This window comes from Terrapene carolina, unplaced genomic scaffold (genome assembly GCF_002925995.2).
Source record: "Terrapene carolina triunguis isolate 2854851 unplaced genomic scaffold, T_m_triunguis-2.0 Scaffold95, whole genome shotgun sequence".
In the NCBI taxonomy this organism is placed as follows: Eukaryota; Metazoa; Chordata; order Testudines; family Emydidae; genus Terrapene; species Terrapene triunguis.
Window position 1 is genome coordinate 45855913 of NW_020664446.1, and position 23986 is coordinate 45879898.

At 40.3% G+C, this 23986-nt stretch overlaps 1 protein-coding gene across 1 annotated transcript in view; it reads left to right on the forward strand.

Annotated features, from left to right (window-relative positions):
- The window catches only part of CTNNA3 (catenin alpha 3), a 968742-nt gene that overhangs the window by 779209 nt on the left and 165547 nt on the right, over positions 1–23986 (forward strand). Inside the window, exon 12 of the mRNA XM_029911396.1 lies at positions 22398–22549. Within this exon, the coding sequence (XP_029767256.1) occupies positions 22398–22549 (152 nt within the window). The remainder of the gene's footprint in view (positions 1–22397; positions 22550–23986) is intronic.

Sequence of the window (23986 nt, forward strand, 5' to 3'; positions counted from 1 at the left end):
ATCCAGTTTTGAGTCTTATTTTTTTAGCTTTTGACCTTTTCTACTTTGATTAAGTTGGAAATAGGTGAGGCTAAAACTTCCTGCCACTATTTTCCTGTTACAGGTTGGAAGGGGAAATACACAGTTATGTGAAATGGCACTTTGACTGCACGGATGCTCATAATGAAATATATTAGAATTTCAACATCCAATGGTTACAGATTTTATTCAAACCTTTTTTCCATTCACAAATGAACCTCCTCCAAACTTCTAGTACTGAGACTATGAGGTCATACTTAATTTGTACACTCCCTAGGACAAGGACTGTATTTTAGTTGCATTTTCCTATAGTGCCTAGCGCAATGAGACCCTCATCCCTGACTGCATGCTATAGCCATTGAACCCATTACATAGAATCATAGAACTGGAAGGGACCTCGAGAGGTCATCTAGTCCAGTCCCCTGCTGAACTACATATGATTATATGTATAATCATATAAACGTATGTAATGGGTTCAATCTATTTGAAGCAAAAAGATCAAGTCTCTGTGCCCCAAAAGTCCTATCTCAAAAGGTCAGGGTTGGAGCAGTGTAATATCTGACAAATGTCTCTATGGTAGATCAGCCAATCTTCCTGGAGTTACTAAATTGCCGATCTCCACATAGTCCCAGTCCACATGGACATAAGTGATCCACTCTTTGGTGATGGCAATGTTCTGTTCTTCCTGTTCTGGTACAAAACCCCTAAACACCAAACAAACCCAGTCTGTACAGTACAGCACAGCAAAGTATTCAGGATTCCAGTAAATCTATAACAATCTTATATTTATAGCATTATTATATTCCAGTGAAACTCTTTCCTTTATTATTGGCCTCCAAATCAACTTTCACAGCTAGAATAATGCGTGGCACATAAGTCCTTAACATATTTGTTCAGCTTCATTTCCCTGAATATGACTTCAATGTTGTTGAAAATGGTCAATTCCCATTATATCTGTTTTTAAATAACAAAATGATTCAACTCTGATCAAATCATCCCTTTATATACTGGCCCTTAAGTGTTCATAGGAATTACCACATTAAACGTCAAATTAACAATAAACAACATGTGATAATGTGTACAGGAGTTTGGCTGTTTTAGGGTTTTTTTCCCCCACTAGTTAATGCTTAACTTCCTAGCTTAAGCAAGACATAACACAATAGTCATTAGAAACAATCCAGTTTCATAGAGTTTCTTTGGCTTCCAAGCTTGTGACTTCCCTTTTCTTTTCTCTCTCTGCCCCCCACTCAACATAATGAGAAGCTATTTTCTTTTCTGTTCACAGATCCTTTCTGTGGAAGTGAATCAAATAAAATGGCTGCTACATAGAAAGGCTATTCTTGCAGCTCCACAATTTTATAGTTCAGGGACTGTCCATAAAGTTCAAAGATCCCACTAACAATCATCAGAAGAGTGAAGCCCTTTCCTGGGTTACATAACAATGCACAATCAGTTTAAAGTTACAAAAGAAAGGTAATCGATTTTAGTTATAATGATTCATGGTACTTACCTGAACTACATATCACTCATGACAGAATTCTAGGTGTGAGCGTTAAAATACTATGTACATAGGGTTGTGTATTAGAGATCTGATTCAGCTCCCATTGATGTCAATGGAAAGGCTCCTATTCACGGCAGTGGCGATTAGATCAGTCTTTTGGTGATATAGGTCTGTGCAAATTGCTGTATAATTCTTTCTTTTGTTATTCTCCTGCATAAATCGCTTTTGTTCCTTATAAGTGGCCAGTTATTTGGCTTGCTTCATAGGAGGCTAGAGTAGTCTAAAGAAAATGCTGGCAGCTAGAAGAATAGAATGAAACCTAGAACTCAGGTTTAATCTTAAGAGTTCCCAGTTGCAGCCATCCCTTCTGCGGAGCCTACAGACTCAACTCTCAGGAAAGAGATATTCTCATTTACCCCAACTGGAAAAGATTTCTTTATTTCTGGGGGGCTGGGAGGAGATTAAAAAGGGAAAAATAAAAAGAAATGTCAGGAGGGTTTTATGAACTGAAATGCAAAATGCATACTATGTGATTCACGTCTCAGAATGTGTGTGTCACAATCATAATAAGGCAGTCATTGTTTAAAATGGAATGCACACAAATCTAAGTAAAACACAAGAATGCAATAATCAAATCTTCAGTGCGCTAACTAGTGTGGCCTACCACTGTTTTGCATCAGTCCTTGTATATCAAAACACTGTCACCCATTTACATGCTTTTTTGGAACATTGCCAATTACAACATTTTGACCAAACTGATTTGAATGATGTGGAGAAGTTGGGCAGAAGTGTAAATCTTCTAAAATTTTACATTTTGAATTCATTGTCCTGTCTTCTGTGAATTTGCTTCCAAAACTATGCACGATTTTGATATAACAAATTTGAAAATATAGGTTTGGGATAGAAATCAGTTTTAAATTCCCACTTGGCAGAAGATTCTAGGTTCTAACAAACCAAGTCCTCCTAACAACGCTCAACTTCGTCTACTTCCATCTCTCCAAAAGCCGATGACAGCTGATTCCACCCATCAGCTGTCTCTCTCACCAATCATCATTTCTTCTCATCCCCATCTTCTCTAGGCTTCCTTGTAGTTCTGTAGTTTGCTAATGACTCCCTAATAGGCATAGCAAGAACCTTGATATTCTCATCACGTCTCGACTTTTTAGAATAAATTGTAATTTAAAGTGAAACTAGAGCATAATGTTTTTAGTATGAAGAAAAACTCTCAGAGAGAGGTTATGTTCAGAGTGGGAAAAGTTAAAAATGGGGAAGAGAGGGAAGGTAAACATTAATAAAACCTGGTGGGAGGAACACTGAGTTGTTTTCCCCTAGGGGTGGTGGACCCAAACCAGCCCTTTCACAGCCCTGCTGTCAAGAGACCTACAACTACCACCATCCACCCCCACAAACAATTTCTGCTGCCACAGATACACTAGGGAATTATAGAATCTTACATCTCGTCCAAGCTATAGCAGTCTGGGGAGCAGAGGTCTTATAATCTGTGTTGGGCTAGTGTATGTCTGAAAAGGAGAGAGAAGACATTTTTTGGCAGCAAACAATATGAAGAGGTGGTAAGAAGTGATCTTTTTCTCTGCTGGGTCTTACTGCATAACTATGGGGAACTTGTTGCATAATTTGTCTGCCATGCCAGAAAGTACAAGTGACCTTGATTGTTTGTACACAGTTTAATTGTTTCTGTTAGGTTAAGCTTTCCATACACAGAAACTTTAGCATAAGATGCTAAATTAATCCTACAAAAATCATTTATAGTTCTTGTTCTTCTAAATAATCAAGAATGGGGGGAAAAAAACAATAGGATGTTTTGTGATCTTTTATGTCACACTCTGTTCCATGTTTAAGAATGCAGATGAAGATGAAGCAGGTATTTTATGCTTTCACAGCTTTTATTAAAAAAAAAAAAGTATTAATCAGCCTTCCTGATGGTAACCGTTCCATTGTTATTACAGAATCTGTAATTAAATATGAACAATAATATTTTAAGATGTAGAAGAGATATCAAAGGCATACAATGACAAAACTTCTAGTCCTTACTTATGTAAGTCTTCACAAGCCGTTTGAAATAAGGTGATAAAATGTTAAGTGACATTTAATTACATAAATATTAGCAAGCTTGAAATTAAGTGTCTGTACCACAGTGTAAGAAAATTTAGGAACTATTTAATCCTTTTTTATTTATTGTATTGCATGGGTTAGTTACCAAAAAAAAAAAAAAGATGATTAGGGTTTGAAAGGACTGCTGCACAGGGTTGAACTGAATGGCATAAGATGCCATGATTGTGTTCCTCTGCACTAATTTTATTTTGGTCTATTTTTTAACACATCTAATGAAGGTGTATGAACTATTTGTTGATTCCATTATAAATAGCCTGCCGCTCAAGTCTGTGCCAGAATACCCCCATTGTATTTCAAATCCAATGAGTTGGCCAATGCAGATGTCTTAGTTTGGAAGGCTATTCTTTTAACATACCATAAGATGACATACAGAATACATTCATAAAATTCATTTCCCAAAGCATACTGGTAGTGCACAATTACCAGACTTATTTTCTGCCCTGACAAAAGGGAAAACTGTAGCATCTCAGTTATCAATCTATATGTAATGACTAACAAATGCTGATCTTTTTTTAAATCACAACTAGTGTAATTCTCCATGGAAAACTAAAATCAAGATTATAAACCAAGAGTAACTAATATTTTTTGTAATAAAAATGAACATTTTAATATTTTGGTGGAACTGGAAAGCTGCAACAGTTCAGCTAACTTGAAAGGGGGTAATGTAATGGAAAGTGTTATCCAGAATGGAACTACCACATGAATGTAGTGCTAGTGAGTCTTACTCACGTGCAGAGTGGAGAAAGACATTAAAAATACTAATTAAAATTCTATCTTAATACATACCAAACAAACCCCAAGTGCTGATATGAACAGAGAAAAGTAAAAGCACAAAGACAAGAATAATAAAAGTTGAGATTCAATGAATAGTAGATTCCAAGGCCAGAAGAAACCATTGTGATTGTCTAGTCAGACCTCCTGTATAACACGGGCTGTAGAATTGCTCCAAAATAATTCCTAGAGCATCTTTTTGAAAATCTAGTTTTGATTTTAAAAATGTCAGTGATGGAGAATCCACCAGGACCCTTGGTAAAATGTTCCAGTGGTTAATTACTTGCCATTAAACATTTACACCTTATTTCCAGTCTGAGTTTGTCTAGCTTCAACTTACTTTCAGCCATTGGATCGTGTTATACCTTTCTCTGCTACATTGAAGAGTCCATTATTAAATATTTATTCCTCATGTAGATACTTATAGGCTGTAATCAAGTCACCCCTTAACCTTTGCTTAGCTAAATAGATTGAACTATTTGAAGACTGAGCTCTTTGAGATACCACAAATTATAACAATTAGTCTGGTAGAACAATGTAGTAAAATCTCATTCTGCAGGCAAGTGAGTGATATAAAACTAAGGGCCATGTCATTTGATTTGTAAAATCTACAAAATCATAATTTCAGTGGTGTCACCCTCTGCAGTGTGGTGGACGGACTTGATACCCTCCCCAGCTCCAGGACCACCAGTTGGTGGAAAGTTTGATAATACAATGTCACCACAAATTAACCAAGTTGGGTCTCATTCAAAAGCACAATGGTATTAAACTCCCCAAGCACAATGGTATTAAACACGACAAACCTGGAACAATTATGTAGAAATATTCAAGAAAATGTTTAAAAATAAATATATATATATATACTTTAACACAGAAATGCATTACTTATATTTAAAAAAAAAATGACCTTGGTTAATCCCAGAGAAGTTAGCCTTGACGTGTAAGACTGAAAACATTTATTCATCAAAGCCATCTTCAGTGCCATCTCTGTATAGAACTCCACCACTTGACACTTTGTCATGCTGATCCTGTCCACGCCACACTCCTATCTCTATACAATGTAGGTATTTCAGACATAACTGGTGTGAACAGTCCATCCTCCACGACCCACCGTGAAGGTGCGCAGAGTGGCTGAAACAAGCAGTTATGAGGTCAGAAATGCACTGGAGTCATATACTAAGTTTACCATTTGAAGGTCAACATTATGTCACTTGCAAAGCTAGGCTGGTTGATGTTTTCCATGAAGCAAACAGAAGAAAAATTGCCGCTGACAGGGGGTACATTTATACCTGCTATCATGATAGCAAATTATCAAGCAATGGAATGGCTCTGGGATGATCAAGTATATCCAAAACTACCATTCCCTATCTAGCATGTGTGGATCTTAGAGGATGGACTGATCCTACCAGCTATGTGTGAAGTACCATGCACACCCAAATCAACTAAGCAAATGCATGTGTGCAGAGAGTTGATTTTTAAACATTTTGTTGGCTATACCTACATAATTGTTCTAGGATTGTCTTCGTAGAATCATAGAATATCAGGGTTGAAAGGGACCTCAGGAGGTCATCTAGTCCAACCCCCTGTTCAAAGCAGGACCAGTCCCCATCTAAATCACCCCTGCCAGGGCTTTGTCAAGCCTGACCTTAAAAACCTCTAAGGAAAGAGATTCCACCACCTCCCTAGGTAACCCATTCCAGTGCTTCACCACCCTCCTAGTGAAAAAGTTTTTCCTAATATCCAACCTAAACCTCCCCCACTGCAACTTGAGACCATTACTCCTTGTTCTGTCATCTGCTACCACTGAGAACAGTCTAGATCCATCCTCTTTGGAATCCCCTTTCAGGTAGTTGAAAGCAACTATCAAATCCCCCCTCATTCTTCTCTTCTGCAGACTAAACAATCCCAGTTCCCTCAGCCTCTCCTCATAAGTCATGTGCTTCAGCTCCCTAATCATTTTTGTTGCCCTCTGCTGGACTCTTTCCAATTTCTCCACATCCTTCTTGTAGTGTGGGGCCCAAACCTGGACACAGTACTCCAGATGAGGTCTCACCAATGTTGAATAGAGGGGAATGATCACGCCCCTCGATCTGCTGGCAATGCCCCTACTTATACAGCCCAAAATGCCGTTAGCCTTCCTGGCAACAAGGGCACACTGTTGATTCATATCCAGCTTCTCGTCCACTGTAACCCCTAGGTCCTTTTCTGCAGAACTGCTGCCTAGCCGTTTGGTCCCTAGTCTGTAGCAGTGCATGGGATTCTTCCGTCCTAGGTGCAGGACTCTGCACTTGTCCTTGTTGAACCTCATCAGATTAGTATTGCTTGTTTAGTATCGTTTTGTAAATGGGAGAAAGGGCTTTTGAATGATACCCAACTCGACCCATTTCTGACAACATTGGAATTTTGATTAATACCATCAGCGGACCTGAAGGTAGGAGCAGGGGCAGGCAGTGAATCCCCCTTCCCGCCATGCTGCAGAGCATGACACCAATGAGTTCTGATTCTGTAGTCTTTTACCAATCAAATGACATCTCCCTTACTTTTCTATCCTTAACTTACACATGCTCTCAGACTAATTGGTGCTGCTGCATTTCTGCCTGTCTGAAGTAATTACACTGCTCTACAGCCAAAATGCTTCTGAAATAAATGTAGTCAAACTTTACTAATTTTGGGTCACGGAGAACGAAAATGATGCTTAAAATTGTTGATTGGCTCTAGTTTTCAAGATATGCTATTGGGTCAGTATATACAACCCTTGACTTGGGAATGGCGGAGGATAAGTGAGTTATAAAGGGAAGGGATCTCAATTTAAACCAGAAATGACTAAAATACATCTTTGACTGGATCTATGAATAAATCTATGACTGGGTTTGGACAGTACTTGCTTTTTAGGCAAAACAATGAATGATGCAATCTGAAGCTGGTATTGCATCATACATGATATGAATTGCATCATGTTATTCCTAGAAGTCATGGATGATGCAATCATAATGAAGCTTACATCACTCTGCTGAACAAATTGCCCTATATCAGCTCTAGAAATCATACAGTGTCGTGTTCTCTTATTTGTCAGTGTTTGATTTTGCAAAGGGACACATTTCTGTTTAGCCAAAGTGAGCAGAGATGCCTCGTACTTGTGTGAACAGTGCAGATAACTTCTGCTATGTTTGTGGTGAAGTGACTTTTGCATCACAAAAGCGCAGTATAACCACTATGGTTAAGAAAGCCTATCACCTTTATTTTGGCTGCAAAATTGGAGATCAGGACAAGAGGTGGGCCCCACACATATGCTGCAACACTTGTGCAACAAATCTTCGCCAGTGGTTGAACAAGAAAAGTAAATCTATGCCTTTTGCAGTGCCAATGATTTGGAGAGAGCCAACAGATCATACCAGCAATTGTTACTTCTGCATGGTGCCTCCAGTTGGGAAAGGTGTGTCAAAGAAGAAAAAGTGGACTGTGCATTATCCAAACATTCCATCAGCTATACGCCCAGTACCCCAAGGAGAAGGACTGCCGGTTCCTGATGCACCAGAATCATTCTCACTTGAGTCAGACGAGGAAGAGGATGAAACTTCTGGTCCTGAACCATCAGTGTCACAGGACCCACATTTTCTCCCATCCTCCTCCTCTGAACCACACCTCATAACACAAGGTGAACTGAATGACCTTGTCAGGGATTTGGAACTACCCAAGAGTAAGGCAGAGCTGTTGGGCTCCAGACTACAGCATCTCCTGGCAGGTGATGTTAGGGTTTCCATGTTCCGTGACCGTCAAAAGGATCTTGTCCCATTCTTCTTCATGGAAGGTGATCTTGTAGCCTGCAACAACATCGATGGTATGATGGCAGCCCTCAACATCGTTCACGATCCAGATGAGTGGAGACTGTTCATTGATTCATCGAAGACGAGTCTTAAAGTTGTTTTACTGCATAATGGCAATGTTTTGCCATCAATTCCAGTTGGTCATACAGTCCATATGAAGGAAACATATGACAACATGAAGCAACTTTTGAGGTGCATAAACTATGACCAACATCAGTGGCAGCTTTGTGGCGATTTGAAGGTTCTTGCTCTCTTGCTTGGTCTGCAGACTGGATACACAAAGTACTCCTGTTTTCTCTGCGAATGGGATAGTCATGCAAGAGATTCCCACTACATCAAGAAAGATTAGCCACTCCGACAGTCATTGGAGCCTGGGAGGAAAAGTGTTCAGCATCCACCACTTGTTGAATCAAGTAAGATTTTGTTACCACCCTTACACATCAAGCTGGGTCTGATGAAGAACTTTGTCAAGGCCATTGACAAAACACAAGCAGCTTTCAAGTACCTCCGTGGAAAATTTCCAAGGTTAAGTGAAGCTAAGATAAAGGAAGGTGTCTTCGTTGGTCCTCAGATTTGTGAACTTCTTCGAGATGATGCATTTGACCATGCACTGCGTGGCAAGGAAAAGACGGCAAGGAAAGCCTTCCAGTTAGTGGCAATAAATTTTCTTGGAAACAACAAGGCAGACAACTACAGGTTGTTGGTGGAAAACCTCCTCAAGGCATACAAAAGCCTTGGTTGCAACATGTCACTAAAGATACATTTTTTGCACTCTCATCTAGATTTTTTTCCACCGAACTGCGGAGCAGTGAGCGACGAGCATGGTGAGCGATTTCACCAGGACATTGCAACAATGGAGAAACGCTATCAGGGCAAATGGAGCCCATCAATGCTTGCAGACTATTGCTGGACAGTGACAAGAGATGCTCCATTTAATGAATACAAGAGACAAGCCAAGAAGCACCGAGTAGACACTGAATAGGACTAAACTATGTACATAATAGTTTTTTGCCTTTTGTTTCATAATAAATTTTATTTATATAACCCTTTTGCTTATTTTTAAAGTGTTACATAAACAGGACCGGTGAAATATTATCATGTAAAGCAACCATAAACACATGAAAAGACCTAGGTTTACAATGTATGATTAAAACTCTACTATCTACACAATATATACATAGACATAAAATGTAAAAACTTAAATATCTTAGAAACAGTAGCCAATCAGTTGTTTTAATTGTCATATTTGAATTCAGCACATCAAAATACATAATAAATAGCACATTTTATCTCTGAAGCAGATGACTTCTCAAAAATTGTAGACCAGCGTTACCTGAGGAGGTGTAGCAGAAGCTTCAATACACATGAGACCTGTCTTTCCCATTAAATTGGACTCACCCATTGTAGTTAGATAAGAACATCTGGAGTGTATCCTGAAACACATCTCTGGATAGCCAAAGGGCAGAGTCTGAGGGCACTGGTCATCTCTTGGTTGGAACTGAGCGGTTCCTTAGTCTAAGACAGCTGACAAAGTGGAAAAATAGACTTGTTAATTCCCTCCCTTGCCCCCCTCACACCACACCATCCTCATCAAATTCTTGAGTTGAGTGAACAATTTGAAAAAACATTATCTTCATTTATTATGGGGATATGGAGTTTTAAGGGGATAAGTTTTTATTTAAAAACAAAGAACAATGAGCAGACCCCCCCCTCTTAAAAATGTAATCTAAGAAACAGTAGCAACAAAGAAAGAACCTTGGTATTTGAAGATACAGATTATGGGGTTATAAATAACATGACATTTAATAAAGCTAATGTTAAAATTATATAATACATAGGTTAAGAAAAGAGTGTGTACAGGTGACTATACAACCTCAATCGGAGCCTGATTCAAAATCCATTGAAATCAGTGTAAGACTCCCAGTGACTTGAGTGGATTTTTGGATCATGTCCTCAAAGATCAATAAAGATTTGGAAGGGATAGCAAATGGAGAGTGAGAAATTAGAATCTCATTTTTCAGAATATTTTAAAAAGGAAAAAAAATAAGGAAAAATTTGAGGTTTCAAATCTATTCCTTGGCTCAAAATACCTTGAGTTTTCATATTAAGGGAAAAGATTCCTATTATGTAGAACGACTTAATGATCAAGGATCATAATTAAATGTTACAACTGGGTTTAGAAAATTGAATCTTAGATCACCTTTTTTTATATAAAACTCAATATTTTGAAACTCATTGAAAATTAGTAACAGAACCTATAGGACAGTAGATACTGCTGTTAAAAATCAGACTAGATTAAAATATTATACTGACAATGGGAAGGTACTCAGCTTGAAAAAGAGAAGACTAAGGGGGATATGATTGAGGTCTATAAAATCATGAATGGTGTGGAGAAAGTAAATTAGGAAGTGTTTACTCCTTCTCATAACACAAGAACTAGGGGTCACCAAATGAGATTAATAGGCAGCAGGTTTAAAACAAACAAAAGGAAGTATTTCTTCGCACAATGCACAGTCAACCTGTGGAACTCTTTGCCAGAGGATGTTGTGAAGGCCAAAACTATAAGAGGGTTCAAAAAAGAACTAGATAAATTCATGGAGGATAGGTCCATCAATGGCTATTAGCCAGGAGGGGCAGGGATGTTGTCCCTAGCCTCTGTTTGCCAGAAGCTGGGAATGAGCGACAAGGAATGGATCACTTGATGATTACCTATTCTGTTCATTCCCTCTGGGGCAGCTGACATTGTCCACCATCGGAACACAGGATACTGGGCTAGATGGACCTTTGCAATGACCCAGTATGGCCATTATTATGTTCTCTCATAGCTACAGCAATTGGATCAATCTCAGTTTTCCATTAGGAAACATGTAGTTAGGATAGGGCATGCATTGATTTCTCGTGGGCTTCATTCATGTTGTAGAAATATTATAGATAGCAAGAATAATCATACTGAAGTGATTTTTTTCCATTAAAAGTAAAACTGAGATTCAGAAGATTTAAATATGAGATAAGGAACTCAGCATACCTACATTAATTAGAAATCTGGGACTGCGTTTTTTAGAGCCCTTAAAAGAGGAGCTGCCAAAGCTCCCTAAAGGTGCGGGGGTCACAGGATTCCAAACCATGGCCCTGCCTCTTCTCCCTGAGCCCCCGGCCCCCACTCGCTCCTCTCTGCCTCCTACTCTCTGTCACTTGCCCTTACAGCCGGTCAAAAGCCATGGCCCCTCCCATGTTTCGGTGCCTCTGCCTTAAAGAATATTGTTTGATGTATAGTCTGTTTATATACTTTCCTCTTCAAAATATATGTGGTGCTCTCGGTGTTTTCTTTTGAAATTGTATATTCTGAGAACCTTTTCCAATTAGCAAAAAGAACAGGAGTACTTGTGGCACCTTAGAGACAAGTACTCCTGTTCTTTTTGCGGATACAGACTAACACAGCTGCTACTCTGAAACTTTTCCAATTAGCTTCAACAGCATTTGACTATGGTACCCTCTAGTGAATGGCTCTTTAACAGAGAATGAAAGCTATAATTATTTATTAAAGCACAAAAGGATTCTTTTTAAACAATCTTAAACTGAAGGTTGCATTTGCACAAGAAATAGATTTTAAATGAGCTTGAACATTCTAAATTAAAGAGAGTGGGTGAGCCAGGTGGCTGCTTCATCAGTCAGCCTTGAATGGCCAATGTAGTACAGCCATTTTATTTTGTATCTCATATCTATTCCTTTTAACATTATGTGATATCAGCGCTTAAAAGGCACCTAAAGTTTTGTCTGAATTTTTGGGCTCTAATTCTTTTCCTTTCAATATTTATGCCTCTAATACTAATTTTGTTTGTGATGGTGGTGTAACCCTGTTGGTTCCAGGATATGAGGTAGACAAGGTGCGTGAGGTCATATATTTTACTGGACCAACTTCTCCTGGTCCATAACTTTGCAAGACACTAAAAATTGTGTTCTCAACAGAAATGCTGGTTTTATGGTTCATTACAACAATTTGTTACCTACTAACCCTCCTTTGTCCTAGGACTGCAGAGGTGTTAATTGGCCACTTCATTTTAAGTTGTTTCTTGCAATATGTTAACCCCTCATGTTTAACAATCTGTCCCAACTTGTATTTAACTGTGAAACTCTGGTTACTTTTTCGAGGTCTGAAGAAGAGCTCTGTGAGGCTTTAAAACTTCTCTGTTAACCAACAGAAGTTAGCCCAATAAAAGTTACTGCCTTGCCCAATAATGAACTTTTTTTCACTTTATATTTGTGCAGGTCATGTGCTTTTTCACATGCCTATGTTATACTCAAAGTTTAATTTAATATTGTTATATCAGAGGCATTAGACTGTAGCCCGGGGGCCTGTAGGTGTAATAACACAGTTACTAGTGATAGTAAAAAAATTATTTCCTTCTTCACCACCACACCACACCCCCCCCCCCCCAAAAAAATCAGTGAATTTTTTTTTAGAAATTTTTCAGCATTTTGTCAAGTAGAAGGAATTTTTTTTCCACTTTGTTGATGAAAATCTGAGCATTTTAAATGAAAATGTATTTTTTAAACTAAAGTTTCCTTTTAATTGAAAAGCCTTTTTCTATTCCGGGGGGCTGGACAACAAACTTTTGGACCAGCTCTAACAGCCACTAATATAGAAACCTGTTCTGGGACTGTCTTTTAACTCATACAGTACTTTTGTGGCATCCTTTTGATTATAATTTACTTTGATATCTAATTGTGTAATTCTCTCCCTAGCATAGATTAATTTTGTCAACCCACCCACCCTCTAAATGAGTTTACTTCAAGTGCAGTGCTTTTACTTATTTCAATATCAGATCATTCTTTAACTGAAACTAGTAATTCACAGTACACACAATAATGGATGCTTAACCCAAGTTTATGTTAAGACTTCAGTGAAGCTACCTTTATTTACACCAAATGAGGGATCATATCCTCTTAAAGAATTGAAACCCCTGGTTCAGTTGATTTTGGGGTGACTATTGTAAACAGTTCCAGGATTTGTTGTTTGGACTTTGGTTTAAGATATTTTCTGTATCTCTAGAAGAGAGGGTATTCTTGAGTTCCTGTAATATTTCTTCCATCTCTCTTAATCTTAAAAGGGTAAAGACCCTGAGAAATATGCTTGGTATAGTAGTTTCTTAAATTAGTTTGCATTTCATTACTGATGCAGAAACCTGATGCTCCAGATACCTTTTATCATGTTAATTATTTTTTTCCACTTATGGGTCCAAAATTCAATATATGGGACATTCTATTGAATCTAATTTACTATGAAATTATTCTCTAGATATTTACCTTGTTGATGATAAATTACAAAGACCTAAGAACCTGGCTTTGTCATTTCCACTCTCTCTCTTTGGTCATCTGGGGCTTAAACTGGTGAGGTTGGTGCTGGGCATCCTCACCTTGCACTGAAGTAAGTCCATATATATGACCAAAATGGTGCTATTTCCTCAACTGTTATATAATTTGTGGATGCTCCCATCACATTATTAGTTAAGGATCTCACAAGGCTCAGATTTATCTGTTATGCTCTAGCGCATAAAGGAATTATTTTGGGGAAGTTTTGTGGCTTGTGTTATAAACAGGAGGTCAGACTAAGTGGTCACAGTCTCCCCGTCTGGCCTTGGAAGCTATAAAACATATGCTTATAAGATTTATTTTGACAGAAAGGGGGTTATAACACTGCATTGGGAACTGCTGGGTGTTCAATATTTTTGTAAATCAGCCAGCTTGGGGGTGGGTCTAGCTTTTCTCTCTTATTTTTTAAAACTTTGGCTGGATCATAGCTCAATTCCATCAGTTTTCATCCTAGCTGACTTAAGGGAAACCAATATAAATGTTTGTCTAGAGGTTTCGATCCTCTGGCCCTGTGCTTTAAGTTTGGAATTTAGCAGCTGGCAATTTTTCAGCCTGAAAACTGTTTAAAATGTGGTTTAACTAAAGGTGCATTTTGCTACTATTTCTGGGACTTTAGTTGTGTCTGATTGGGTTTCAGATGCCCTAGGTCTAAGGAAGTCAAGTGTGAAATACCCATTGACCCCTTTTTGTTTACTACTGTATTGGCTAAATGGATAAATGAACTTGGCGAGTTTTGTCATACACTTTGTTCATATCTTAGAATCATAGAATATTAGGGTTGGAAGAGACCTCAGGAGGTCATCTAGTCCAATCCCCTGCTCAAATATAGTATATTTATAAACTGGAATAGAAAAATCCATCCTAACATTGGATTTTTCGATTTTAACATTATTGCACGTGTAGACGTGCCCTTCATTGCTCACGGCACAAATTCGCGGGAGACCACTCTTTCAAACACCAGTGCCCTTTTATTTCCTTGTATTTTCCCACCACCACTTATATACAGCTTTATACAGTTCTCTATCAGGCAGGTAGCCCTTTAGGGAACAGCTTGCTCTTACAGCTAGCTGAGAGCAACGGGCCCTCACTCCTCACTTTCCTGTTCCTCTCCTCCTACTTCCTTCCTGCTAACTTTATAGGCCTTCCCCCATCAAGGTGTTTCTCAGGTGTTTCTCTTTTAAGGCTTTAATCAGCCTCAGCCTGTCAGCTCCAATTACTTTCCCTTACTGGGAGCTGAGCTAGCAGGCTCTGAGCTAACAGGGGCTGAGTCAGTGCCTTTTGGCCAGCACCCTGTTACAGCATGATATAACTTAGCACTTGTTGTTCTTTGTTAGTTCCAGCATTACTGAAAATGCAGAATATTGGGGATTCCGTTATTTAACTGTCCCTATAGGAACTTCAGCAATTTGGCTTGTTTAGACAGGGAAATCTTTTGCATATTCAGTGAATAGCAGCTAAATGACTGACTAATTGGTTTATGAATGGATGTGTTTTGAGACTGCTAAATAAAAAAGGAATGGAGCAGACATTACTTCATGGTCCTCGCTCAAATGTATCTGAGATATAGAAAAACAACGAGGAGGAGTTGTAGAAGACTAACAGATTTATTTGGGCATAAGCTTTCATGGGTAAAAAACACCACTTCTTCAGATGCCTGGAGTGAAAATTACAGATACAGGCATAAATATATTGGCACATGAAGAGAAGGGAGTTACCTTACAAGTGGAGAACCAGTTGTCATAGGTTTCACCCCCACTCTGAACTTTAGAGTACAGATGTGGGGACCTGCAAGAGAACCCCTAAGCTTAATTACCAGCTTAGATTAGTATGCTGCCACCACCAAATGGTTTGAGTCATTTGGAAACTCTGTCTTCTCCCCAAAATATCTCCCTCCCAAGTACTATAATCCTTTCCTGGGTAGCCTTGAGAGACTTCTCCACCAATTTCCTGGTGAACACCAATCCAAACCCTTGGATTTTAAAACAAGGAGAAATTAATCATCCCCCTCTTTCCTGGCAGGATTTGAGTTTAATTTCCCTTTCCCCCACCAATTCCTGGTGAGTCCAGATCCAACCCCCTTGGATCTTAAAACAAGGAAAAATCAATCAGGTTCTTAAAAGAAGACTTTTAATTAAAGAAAGAAAGGTGAAAGGAAAACTTCTGGGAGATTAGCATGCAAGCTATTCTCACAGACAACAGATTCAAAACACAGAGAAGTCCCCCCCTGGGCAAAACCTTAAAGTTACACAAAAGAAAAACCCAATTTAAATCTCCCTCTTATGCAAAAAGACAAGTCACAAAAGAAAATAAACATAAGCTAATTTATTCCTTCTCTAATACTCACTACCCTGATAGGAGGCTGATTCCTGGATCTTTTCTCTCTGTCACAAACTTAATGAACTGACTGAACAAAGGACTCTTCCCTCCTTCCTGGTTGAAACATTTGGTCCCCCCATTGGTTCCTCTGGTCAGGTGTCAGCTAGGCTATGTGAACTTCTTAACCCTTTACAGGTAAAAGAGGCATTAACCCTTAACTGTCTGTTTATGACACCAGTGTTGACAAGGCCAATTCAGTCAGGGTGGATGTGGTCCACTCCTAATAATTGAAGTAATCATGAACAGGTTGGATTATGAACAGGAGGCTGCCAGGCAACTCCCCAACACCACATTCTACAGGCCACTATCCTCCAGTCCCACCGAGGAGTACCAAAAGAAACTACACCATCTACTCAACAAATTCCCTGCTGCAACATGGGAACAAGTCTACATAGGCTGAACTTTGTGACTTTGTCCTCACCCACAACCATTTCAGATTTGGGGACAACTTATACCTTCAAGTCAGCAACATTGCTATGGGTACCTGCATGGCCCCACAGTATGCCAACATTTTTATGGCTGACTTAGAACAACTCTTCCTCAGCTCTTGTCCCCTAGTGCCCCTCCTCTACTTGTGTTACATTGATGACATCTTCATCATGTGGACCCACAGGAAGGAGGCCCTTGAAGAATTCTACCTGGATTTCAACAATTTCCACCCACCATCAACCTCAGCCTGGACCAGTCCACACAAGAGATCCACTTCCTGGACACTACAGTGCAAATAAGTGATGGTCACAAACACCACCCTATACCGGAAACCTACTGACCGCTATACTTACCTACATGCCTACAGCTTCCATCCGGGATACATCACTCAATCCATTGTCTACAGCAGGGATCAGCAACGTTTGGCACATGGCCCATCAGGGAAATCCACTGGCGGGCCGGCACGGTTTGTTTACCTGCAGTGTCCGCAGGTTCGGACGATTGCAGCTCCCACTGGCCACGGTTCACCATTCCAGGCGAATGGGGGCTGTGGGAAGCGGCAGCCAGCACATCCCTCGGCCGAACCTGCAGACGCTGCAGGTAAACAAACTGTCTCGGCCCATCAGTGGATTTCCCTGATGGGCCGCGTGCCAAAGGGTGCTGATCTCTGGTCTACAGCCAAGCCCTAAGATACAACCGTATTTGCTCCAATCCCTCAGACAGACAAACACCTACAAGATCTTTATCGAGCATTCTTAAATCTACGGTACATACCTGGGGAAGTGAGGAAACAGATTGACAGAGCAAGACGGGTCCCCAGAAGTCACCTACTAGAGGACAGGCCCAACAAGGAAAATAACAGAACACCGCTGGCCATCACGTACAGCCCCCTGCTAAAACCTCTCCGGCACATCATCAACGATCTACAATCTATCCTGGAAAACGATCCCTCTCTCTCACAGACCTTAGGAGGCAGGCCAGTCCTCGCTTACAGACAGCCCCCCAACCTGAAGCAAATACTCACCAGCAACTACACACCACACCACAGAAACACTATCCCAGCAACCAATCGCTGTAACAAATTGATTTGATTTAGTTGGGGATTGTTCCTGCTTTGAGCAGGGGGTTGGACTAGATGACCTCCTGAGGTCCCTTCCAACCCTGGTATTCTATGATTCTATGAAACCCCATTGCCTACTCTGTCCCCATATCTACTCTAGCGACACCATCAGAGGACCCAACATCAGCCACACCATCAGGGGCTCATTCACCTGCACATCTACTAATGTGATATATGCCATCATGTGGCAGCAATGTCCCTCTGCCATGTACATTGGCCAAACCGGACAGTATTGACACCTCCTCATCAATTATTGGGAGTTTACCGCATCCACCTTGACTGAATTGGCCCTGTCAGCACTGGTTCTCCACTTGTAAGGTAACTCCCTTCTCTTCATGTGCCAATATATTTATGCCTGTATCTGTAATTTTCTCTCCATGCAGAAGTGGGGTTTTTTTACCCATGAAAGCTTATGCCCAAATAAATCTGTATTTAAGGTGCCACTGGACTCCTCGTTGTTTTTGTGGATACAGATTAACACAGCTACCCCTCTGATACTTGAGATATAGAAGAATTTTAGGTTATAAAACTTGCTGGAGTGGTTTATATAAAGTGTTTTATTCATCTGTTCGTGACTGTAAATCTTTACAGAACATGCTAGCTTTTTTAAAAGACATTTAAGTTGGTCAGCAGTTGCAGGACCATATCTTCCCCACCCCTTCTGTAGATAGAAAAGATTCTGAGCTAATCTGTGTGTCCTCTGAGTGTGGTGGGGTGAGTGCCAGGTCTGCAGTGTCATCCCTTCTCTTCTGTGGGTATGACTTCACTACAAAAAAGTGTGTTTTTAACTGTGGTTAGCTACACCACGTTCACTAACTCTGGTAAAAATAGCAGCAGAGATGAGGTAACTCATCTTTTAACTTGGGTTAGCAGTCAGTTTCAACCCCAGGCTCCCCTACGGGCTTTCGATCTGCTAACCTGAGTTAAAAGACAAGTTGCCACATCTTCACTGCTATTTTAACCTGAGTAAGCTTACCCAAGTTAAGAAAACACTTTTTTTTCCCAGTGAGGACTCACCCTATATGTGGAAAATTCTGGGATCCAAACTGTCTGCCTTGGGCACAATGAAGGTGGGGTTAGTGCTGGAAGTTGTTCTCCTTGCCAGAGTTTTTCAAAGTTGTGGTTCTGAGGCAAACCCTTTTCTGCAGTTGAATAACCCAGTTGGTATGTCAGAGGAAAACAGAAGGCGAGGCTATATGAAGCAACATTAGCTCCCATTGGGTTCCCTCTCTGGCTACTACTGTGTAGACACAAGGGGACTCAGCCATTGGCAGCAGTGGGTGAATAAGCAGCATAGAGGACTCACTTGACTTCATTGCAGGACAGTGTTTTCTTTTCCCTGATGTGGCTACTTAAGATCCACCAAGTTAAGAAGTCTCGACCCCTTACTTGTGGGGTTAGTTATTTGGAAACTCATAGGATCAGGCCAAAGTATTCTAATCATTCATCTGAGGGAATGATGCAGTCAGAAGCAGGGCCAGCTCTTGGGTTTTTGCCACCCCAAGCGACGCAAAAAACAAAAACAAAAAGCCGCGATCGCGATCTGCAGCGGCAATTCGGCGGGAGGTCCTTCGCTCTGAGCGGGAGTGAGGGACCGTCTGCTGAATTGCCGCCGAATAGCTGGACGTGCCGCCCCTCTCCGGAGTGGCCGCCCCAAGCACCTGCTTGGCAAGCTGGTGCCTGGAGCTGGCCCTGGTCAGAAGACAGATCTAGATACCGGCAAAATATAGTATTATTTGACAGCTTTATGATAACCCACATCAAATACCAGAATACCTTGGTCTCAGTTATTACTGCAGAGATTTACAATTGACCGATCTCACAATAAATGTGTTCCTTTCATATTTGCCTCTATTATTGTAAGTTTTTTTGTTTTTTGTTTTTTGTTTTTGTTTTTTTTTTGCACAGGAAATCTTACAAGCCTCAAATGACTTAGGTCTGATATAATTAGATTTGAGACTCGTTCATATTATCATTCCATTAGATAACAGTGTTATTAATGTGTGTCACCCCCTGGAGAGCCTAGAAGGAGATGAATGAGTTACTTTTGTAGCTGGCCTTCAGTGAGGCTGGAAGGACAGTCAAATCAGGCAAGTTATTACTAAACTCTCTGGGGTACTGGCATGTCCAGTTAAAGCACAACATTCCCTTGTACTCTTGTGGGATAAGAAAGAAAGTGGATAATTCAGTGAAAGGATGGAAGAGGGTTTTTCTGTATTGGTTCCGAGTATAATTTGAGGGAATAGAATGTTAGTCAATTTTTGTCCACTCCACTGTTTATGAGGGAACACAAGCCCTTCTTACGTGAGAAAGGATATGTACAAAGTTATACATTGGTTTAAAATCCCCTTCCTGGCTAAGTGATCTCTTTGCTGACAGGAGTGAATCTATCACTATAATGAGCATCATTTACCTTCACCTTCCATGGTTGTGATGAATGCCCTTTTCCAGAAGATCAATGTGGCAGTCAGTCAGTCAGGATCATATTCCTTTTCTACTCCCAACAAGTTGGAAAACCGACTAGGGGATGTTGAGGGAACACAGAGTGTTTAGAAGCTGGACAGAGCAAACAAGCGGGGAGAACAGGAACAGGTACAGTCTGTGAAGGTGGGAGGCTGCATGTAAGCAAGATTGGATAGCCTGTTCTTTCTGAAACTGTGCTGTGAGCAGTAGACCATTATCAGTCATTGAAAATGCACCAGACAGAGTTAAGGGGAGTTAAATGACTCCATAGTGCTGCAGTAAAGGAGCAGGGCCAGCTCTGGCTTTTTTGCCACCCCAGGCAAAAAAGCCTCCGGCCGCCGCCCCCCCCCCCCCCCCGGAGCGCCGGGAGGAGGGCGGAGTGCCCGGCCGGGGCTCTGCTCTCCCCGGCGGCCAGAGCGCCGGGGGGAGGGCGGAGTGCCCGGCCGGGGCTCCGCTCTCCCCGGTGGCCGGAGCGCTGCGGGGAGGGCGGCGAACCCAGTCGCGGCCCTGCTGTCCCCGGCGGCCGGAGCCGGAGCCCCGCGCCGCCCCCCTCCAGGTGCCGCCCCAAGCACAAGCTTGGTGGGCTGGTGCCTGGAGCCGGCCCTGTAAAGGAGATACACATATAGTAACTAAGGGGAATGCTGCCACAGGCAGGCCCCTGAAAACGTTCTAGAAATTCCTACTGTACCAGTAGACGCCTGGAGCTCCCTGAAACCTTTTGCGTTACCTTTGTACTGCTCTGTTCTGAGTGATGGAGCTGAGTATTGAACTTCACATAATTAATGTATCAGATGGCTATTTAGTTCAAAATAACCCTACTTCCCATTATTTTATTTACCAACCCATAGCAGCTTTCTATAACTTTGGCTAACTGAAACTATCAATTTCTCTTCTTAAATTATGACAAGCCATTTAGATTCCTTTTTTAAAAATACAAGTTTGAGGTTGTGCTAAATTAAAGCTGAAGCTATTAGCTATTAAATCTGATCACTGGTGAAAACCACCTTCATATCTTGCTGTCAGTTTCAGGGAAAGGTGAGGAGTGGGAAAGGAAAGTTTTTTATTTATTTGGCGTGACACTCCTCTATATAGAAGTTTGGTGAAAAGTCAGTTTGATGGGTTTTTTCATGTGTTTGATTAATATTAAGACTGCCTTTTCTATGAATGGCCTAGTTACCACTGTTATCAAGTGGGTTGAACATAATCTTTTCTTACTGTCCTTGACTCTATAGCCAAGTACAGCATGAAATAACAATGTTTTAAAAGCATTCACACAGACTATTATGTGAACCTTGAAAAATTGCATAGAATGCTACACTGATTGACTCATCATTACTATAGCTTGTACAGATTAGGGTTTCTTTAAAAATTGCATGAGTAACTAACCTGTCTGATCTTTTACTTAAAATGCATTTGAAGAAACTTATGCTTTACACAAAGTCTTCTGGTAGGTTTAATTCAGGAAGGATCAGATGGGAATAAAAAGTTCTGAACATCCTTGTTTTTGGAAGTCAATGGTATTCCCTTATAAAATGCAGACAAAGGACCTGATTTTAAGGTATGGCTAAGCCCTGCAACTCCCATTGACTTTATGTGGAGCTATAGGTGTTCACTACTTCTGAAAATCAGGCCATAAAGAAACAGCTATCATCTTCACTGGGAGCATGATTGATCTCTGAAGCAGAAGGCTGCTATAATTAAAGTGCAGATTTGAAGATCTATTTTCTAGCTATTAACATGTTTTGAAAGCCCCATGAAAAATTAGAGGTTGGGGGTTAGATCATGAAGTTGTTACGGAGGCAGAGTAATATACAGTACCAATCAACATGGTATGTAATGACTGATCATATACTTCAGGACTTATATACCTCAGATTATTTAGCAGTTAAAACCCAGGTAATGTTGCTCTCAAGTGGTTCTTTATACACACTCATTAAACACAGGTGGACTTTGGCTTTCCATTGATTTTTTTTTTTTCAGAAAAAGAATAAGCAAAAAAACCAATCAACCAACAAGTGTTTTGCTCACATGCCAGAATGAAGAAGTATCAGAAAGTTGGAAGGTCTCCCATTCCTTAGGTTATATCTAGAGTTGCTCAGGAATTGTCTATCAAAAAATGTGTTTTTGATGGAAAATTGCAGTTTTTGCTAAATTTACATTTTCTGTAGAGAAAATTCAATTTTGCCAAAATGTTTTGAGTTTTTCACTGGAAAAATTAAATCTCCTTTCTCCTCTCTGTCCCCACCCAAACACCAAAGCCACAAATGACAAAAATTGTTTCCATTGATAGTCATATTGTTTTTACATTGTAACTTTATTTTAAAAGTCTTCATTCCACAATCTGATTCCCTCTTTGTTTTTTTCATTTATTATAACTTTTTAAATTTTACAGTGATTCCAGAGTTTGTTACTCAAGTCAATATTGCACTGGAGGGTTTAAGCAGGAACACAATGCATCAGTTTGATGACAATCAGTTTGTGGACATCTCAAAGAAGGTCTATGATACAATTCATGACATCAGATGTTCAGTCATGATGATTCGGGTAAGTCTCTTCATTCATACCTTGACTATTCATTAATAACGTTATTGAGCAATTGGGACACCATGGAACATTCACAAGAATTTAGAGCTAAACAAGGTACTATTGCCACAAAGTTCAGATCCAGATTTGCACAGTTCCAGACTATACTGTTGCTTTGATTCTGGGTTACTTGAATAGACACGAGTATAATTCTAAAAGGTCGGAACCATCCATTGTACGCAGAACAAGTATGAAGTCTCTCAAAAAATTAAACATTTTTAAAAAGAAAATCAGCATAGAAAAAATAGTGTTTCTTCTGGGTCAGCCCAAAGTTAAACAAGCTGGGACTGTACACTCAGCAATGTCTGAATGAGTGGGTTCCAGATAGGAGTTCAGTTGTGCAAACTCCTTAGCCTTGTTCACTAATCTGCTGAAGGGGGGACTGTCGCATCATCCTGGTAACCCCTTTTGAAACTTTGTCACCAACAAATTGAAAGGAATTTTAGATTAACTTCTTTCCATCCGATAGCTTCAGCCCATTTAAGTATGGTGACAAAAGATATACTTACCAAAATAACTTATCGGAGAAGCTCTTAAAAATACTCTAGAAAATAAAACGTTTGCCTTTGGAATGAACAGGATATGAACTCAAATGAATGAACTCAAACAGCAGGTTTTCCCCAGAATAGGGTTACCAGACAGCAACTGTGAAAAAATGGGAAAGGGGGTGGGGAGTAATAGGCACCTATATAAGAAAAAGTCCCCAAAAATGAGACTGTCCCTTTAAAATTGGGGCATCTGGTCACCCTACCCCAGAACTACTTCACTGCACAAATCTCATTGTAAATGGCTCTAGATGTACACTGAGCTATACTATCAATATGCTCAGTCTGTGTTTCAGAAACAAAATATAAACATTCCAAATAAAATCCACTTAATAAGTTTGTTTGCCAAGGAATGATGTCTTTTTTTCTCCTCTATCAGTTAAGGAGAAACTGGGAAACAAATTCTGAGCCCTCATATAGGGTTTATTACAGTTTAAAGTAGAACGTTTTTCTGAGCCCCTTTAAAAATATTGGTAGCATATCACTTACTTGGCATCAGTGGGTGCTGAGGTACTCGGGATCTTGTAGGATTGTGTCCTTGCTGCTGTGGCTTCAGATATGAAACTGATTATAAACGTAATGAAAGTCCTATCTTACTGTGTGTGGTTTGCTGTGCTTTCACTCCACCTATAATGGAGTTTGTTGTCAAGTGCAAGCAAATTTCACTGTCCTTAGCAGTACTCAGCACTTACCTGGTCAGTATTAAATGCTGCTGTGCTTTGCCAATGCCATTGGACAACGGGAGTCAGGGCCGGCTCCAGGCACCAGGCAACCAAGCACATGCTTGGGGCGGCACCTGGTAAGGGGCGGCGGGGGGAGCGGGGAGCACGGCGCAGCATTCTGCGGGGGGGGG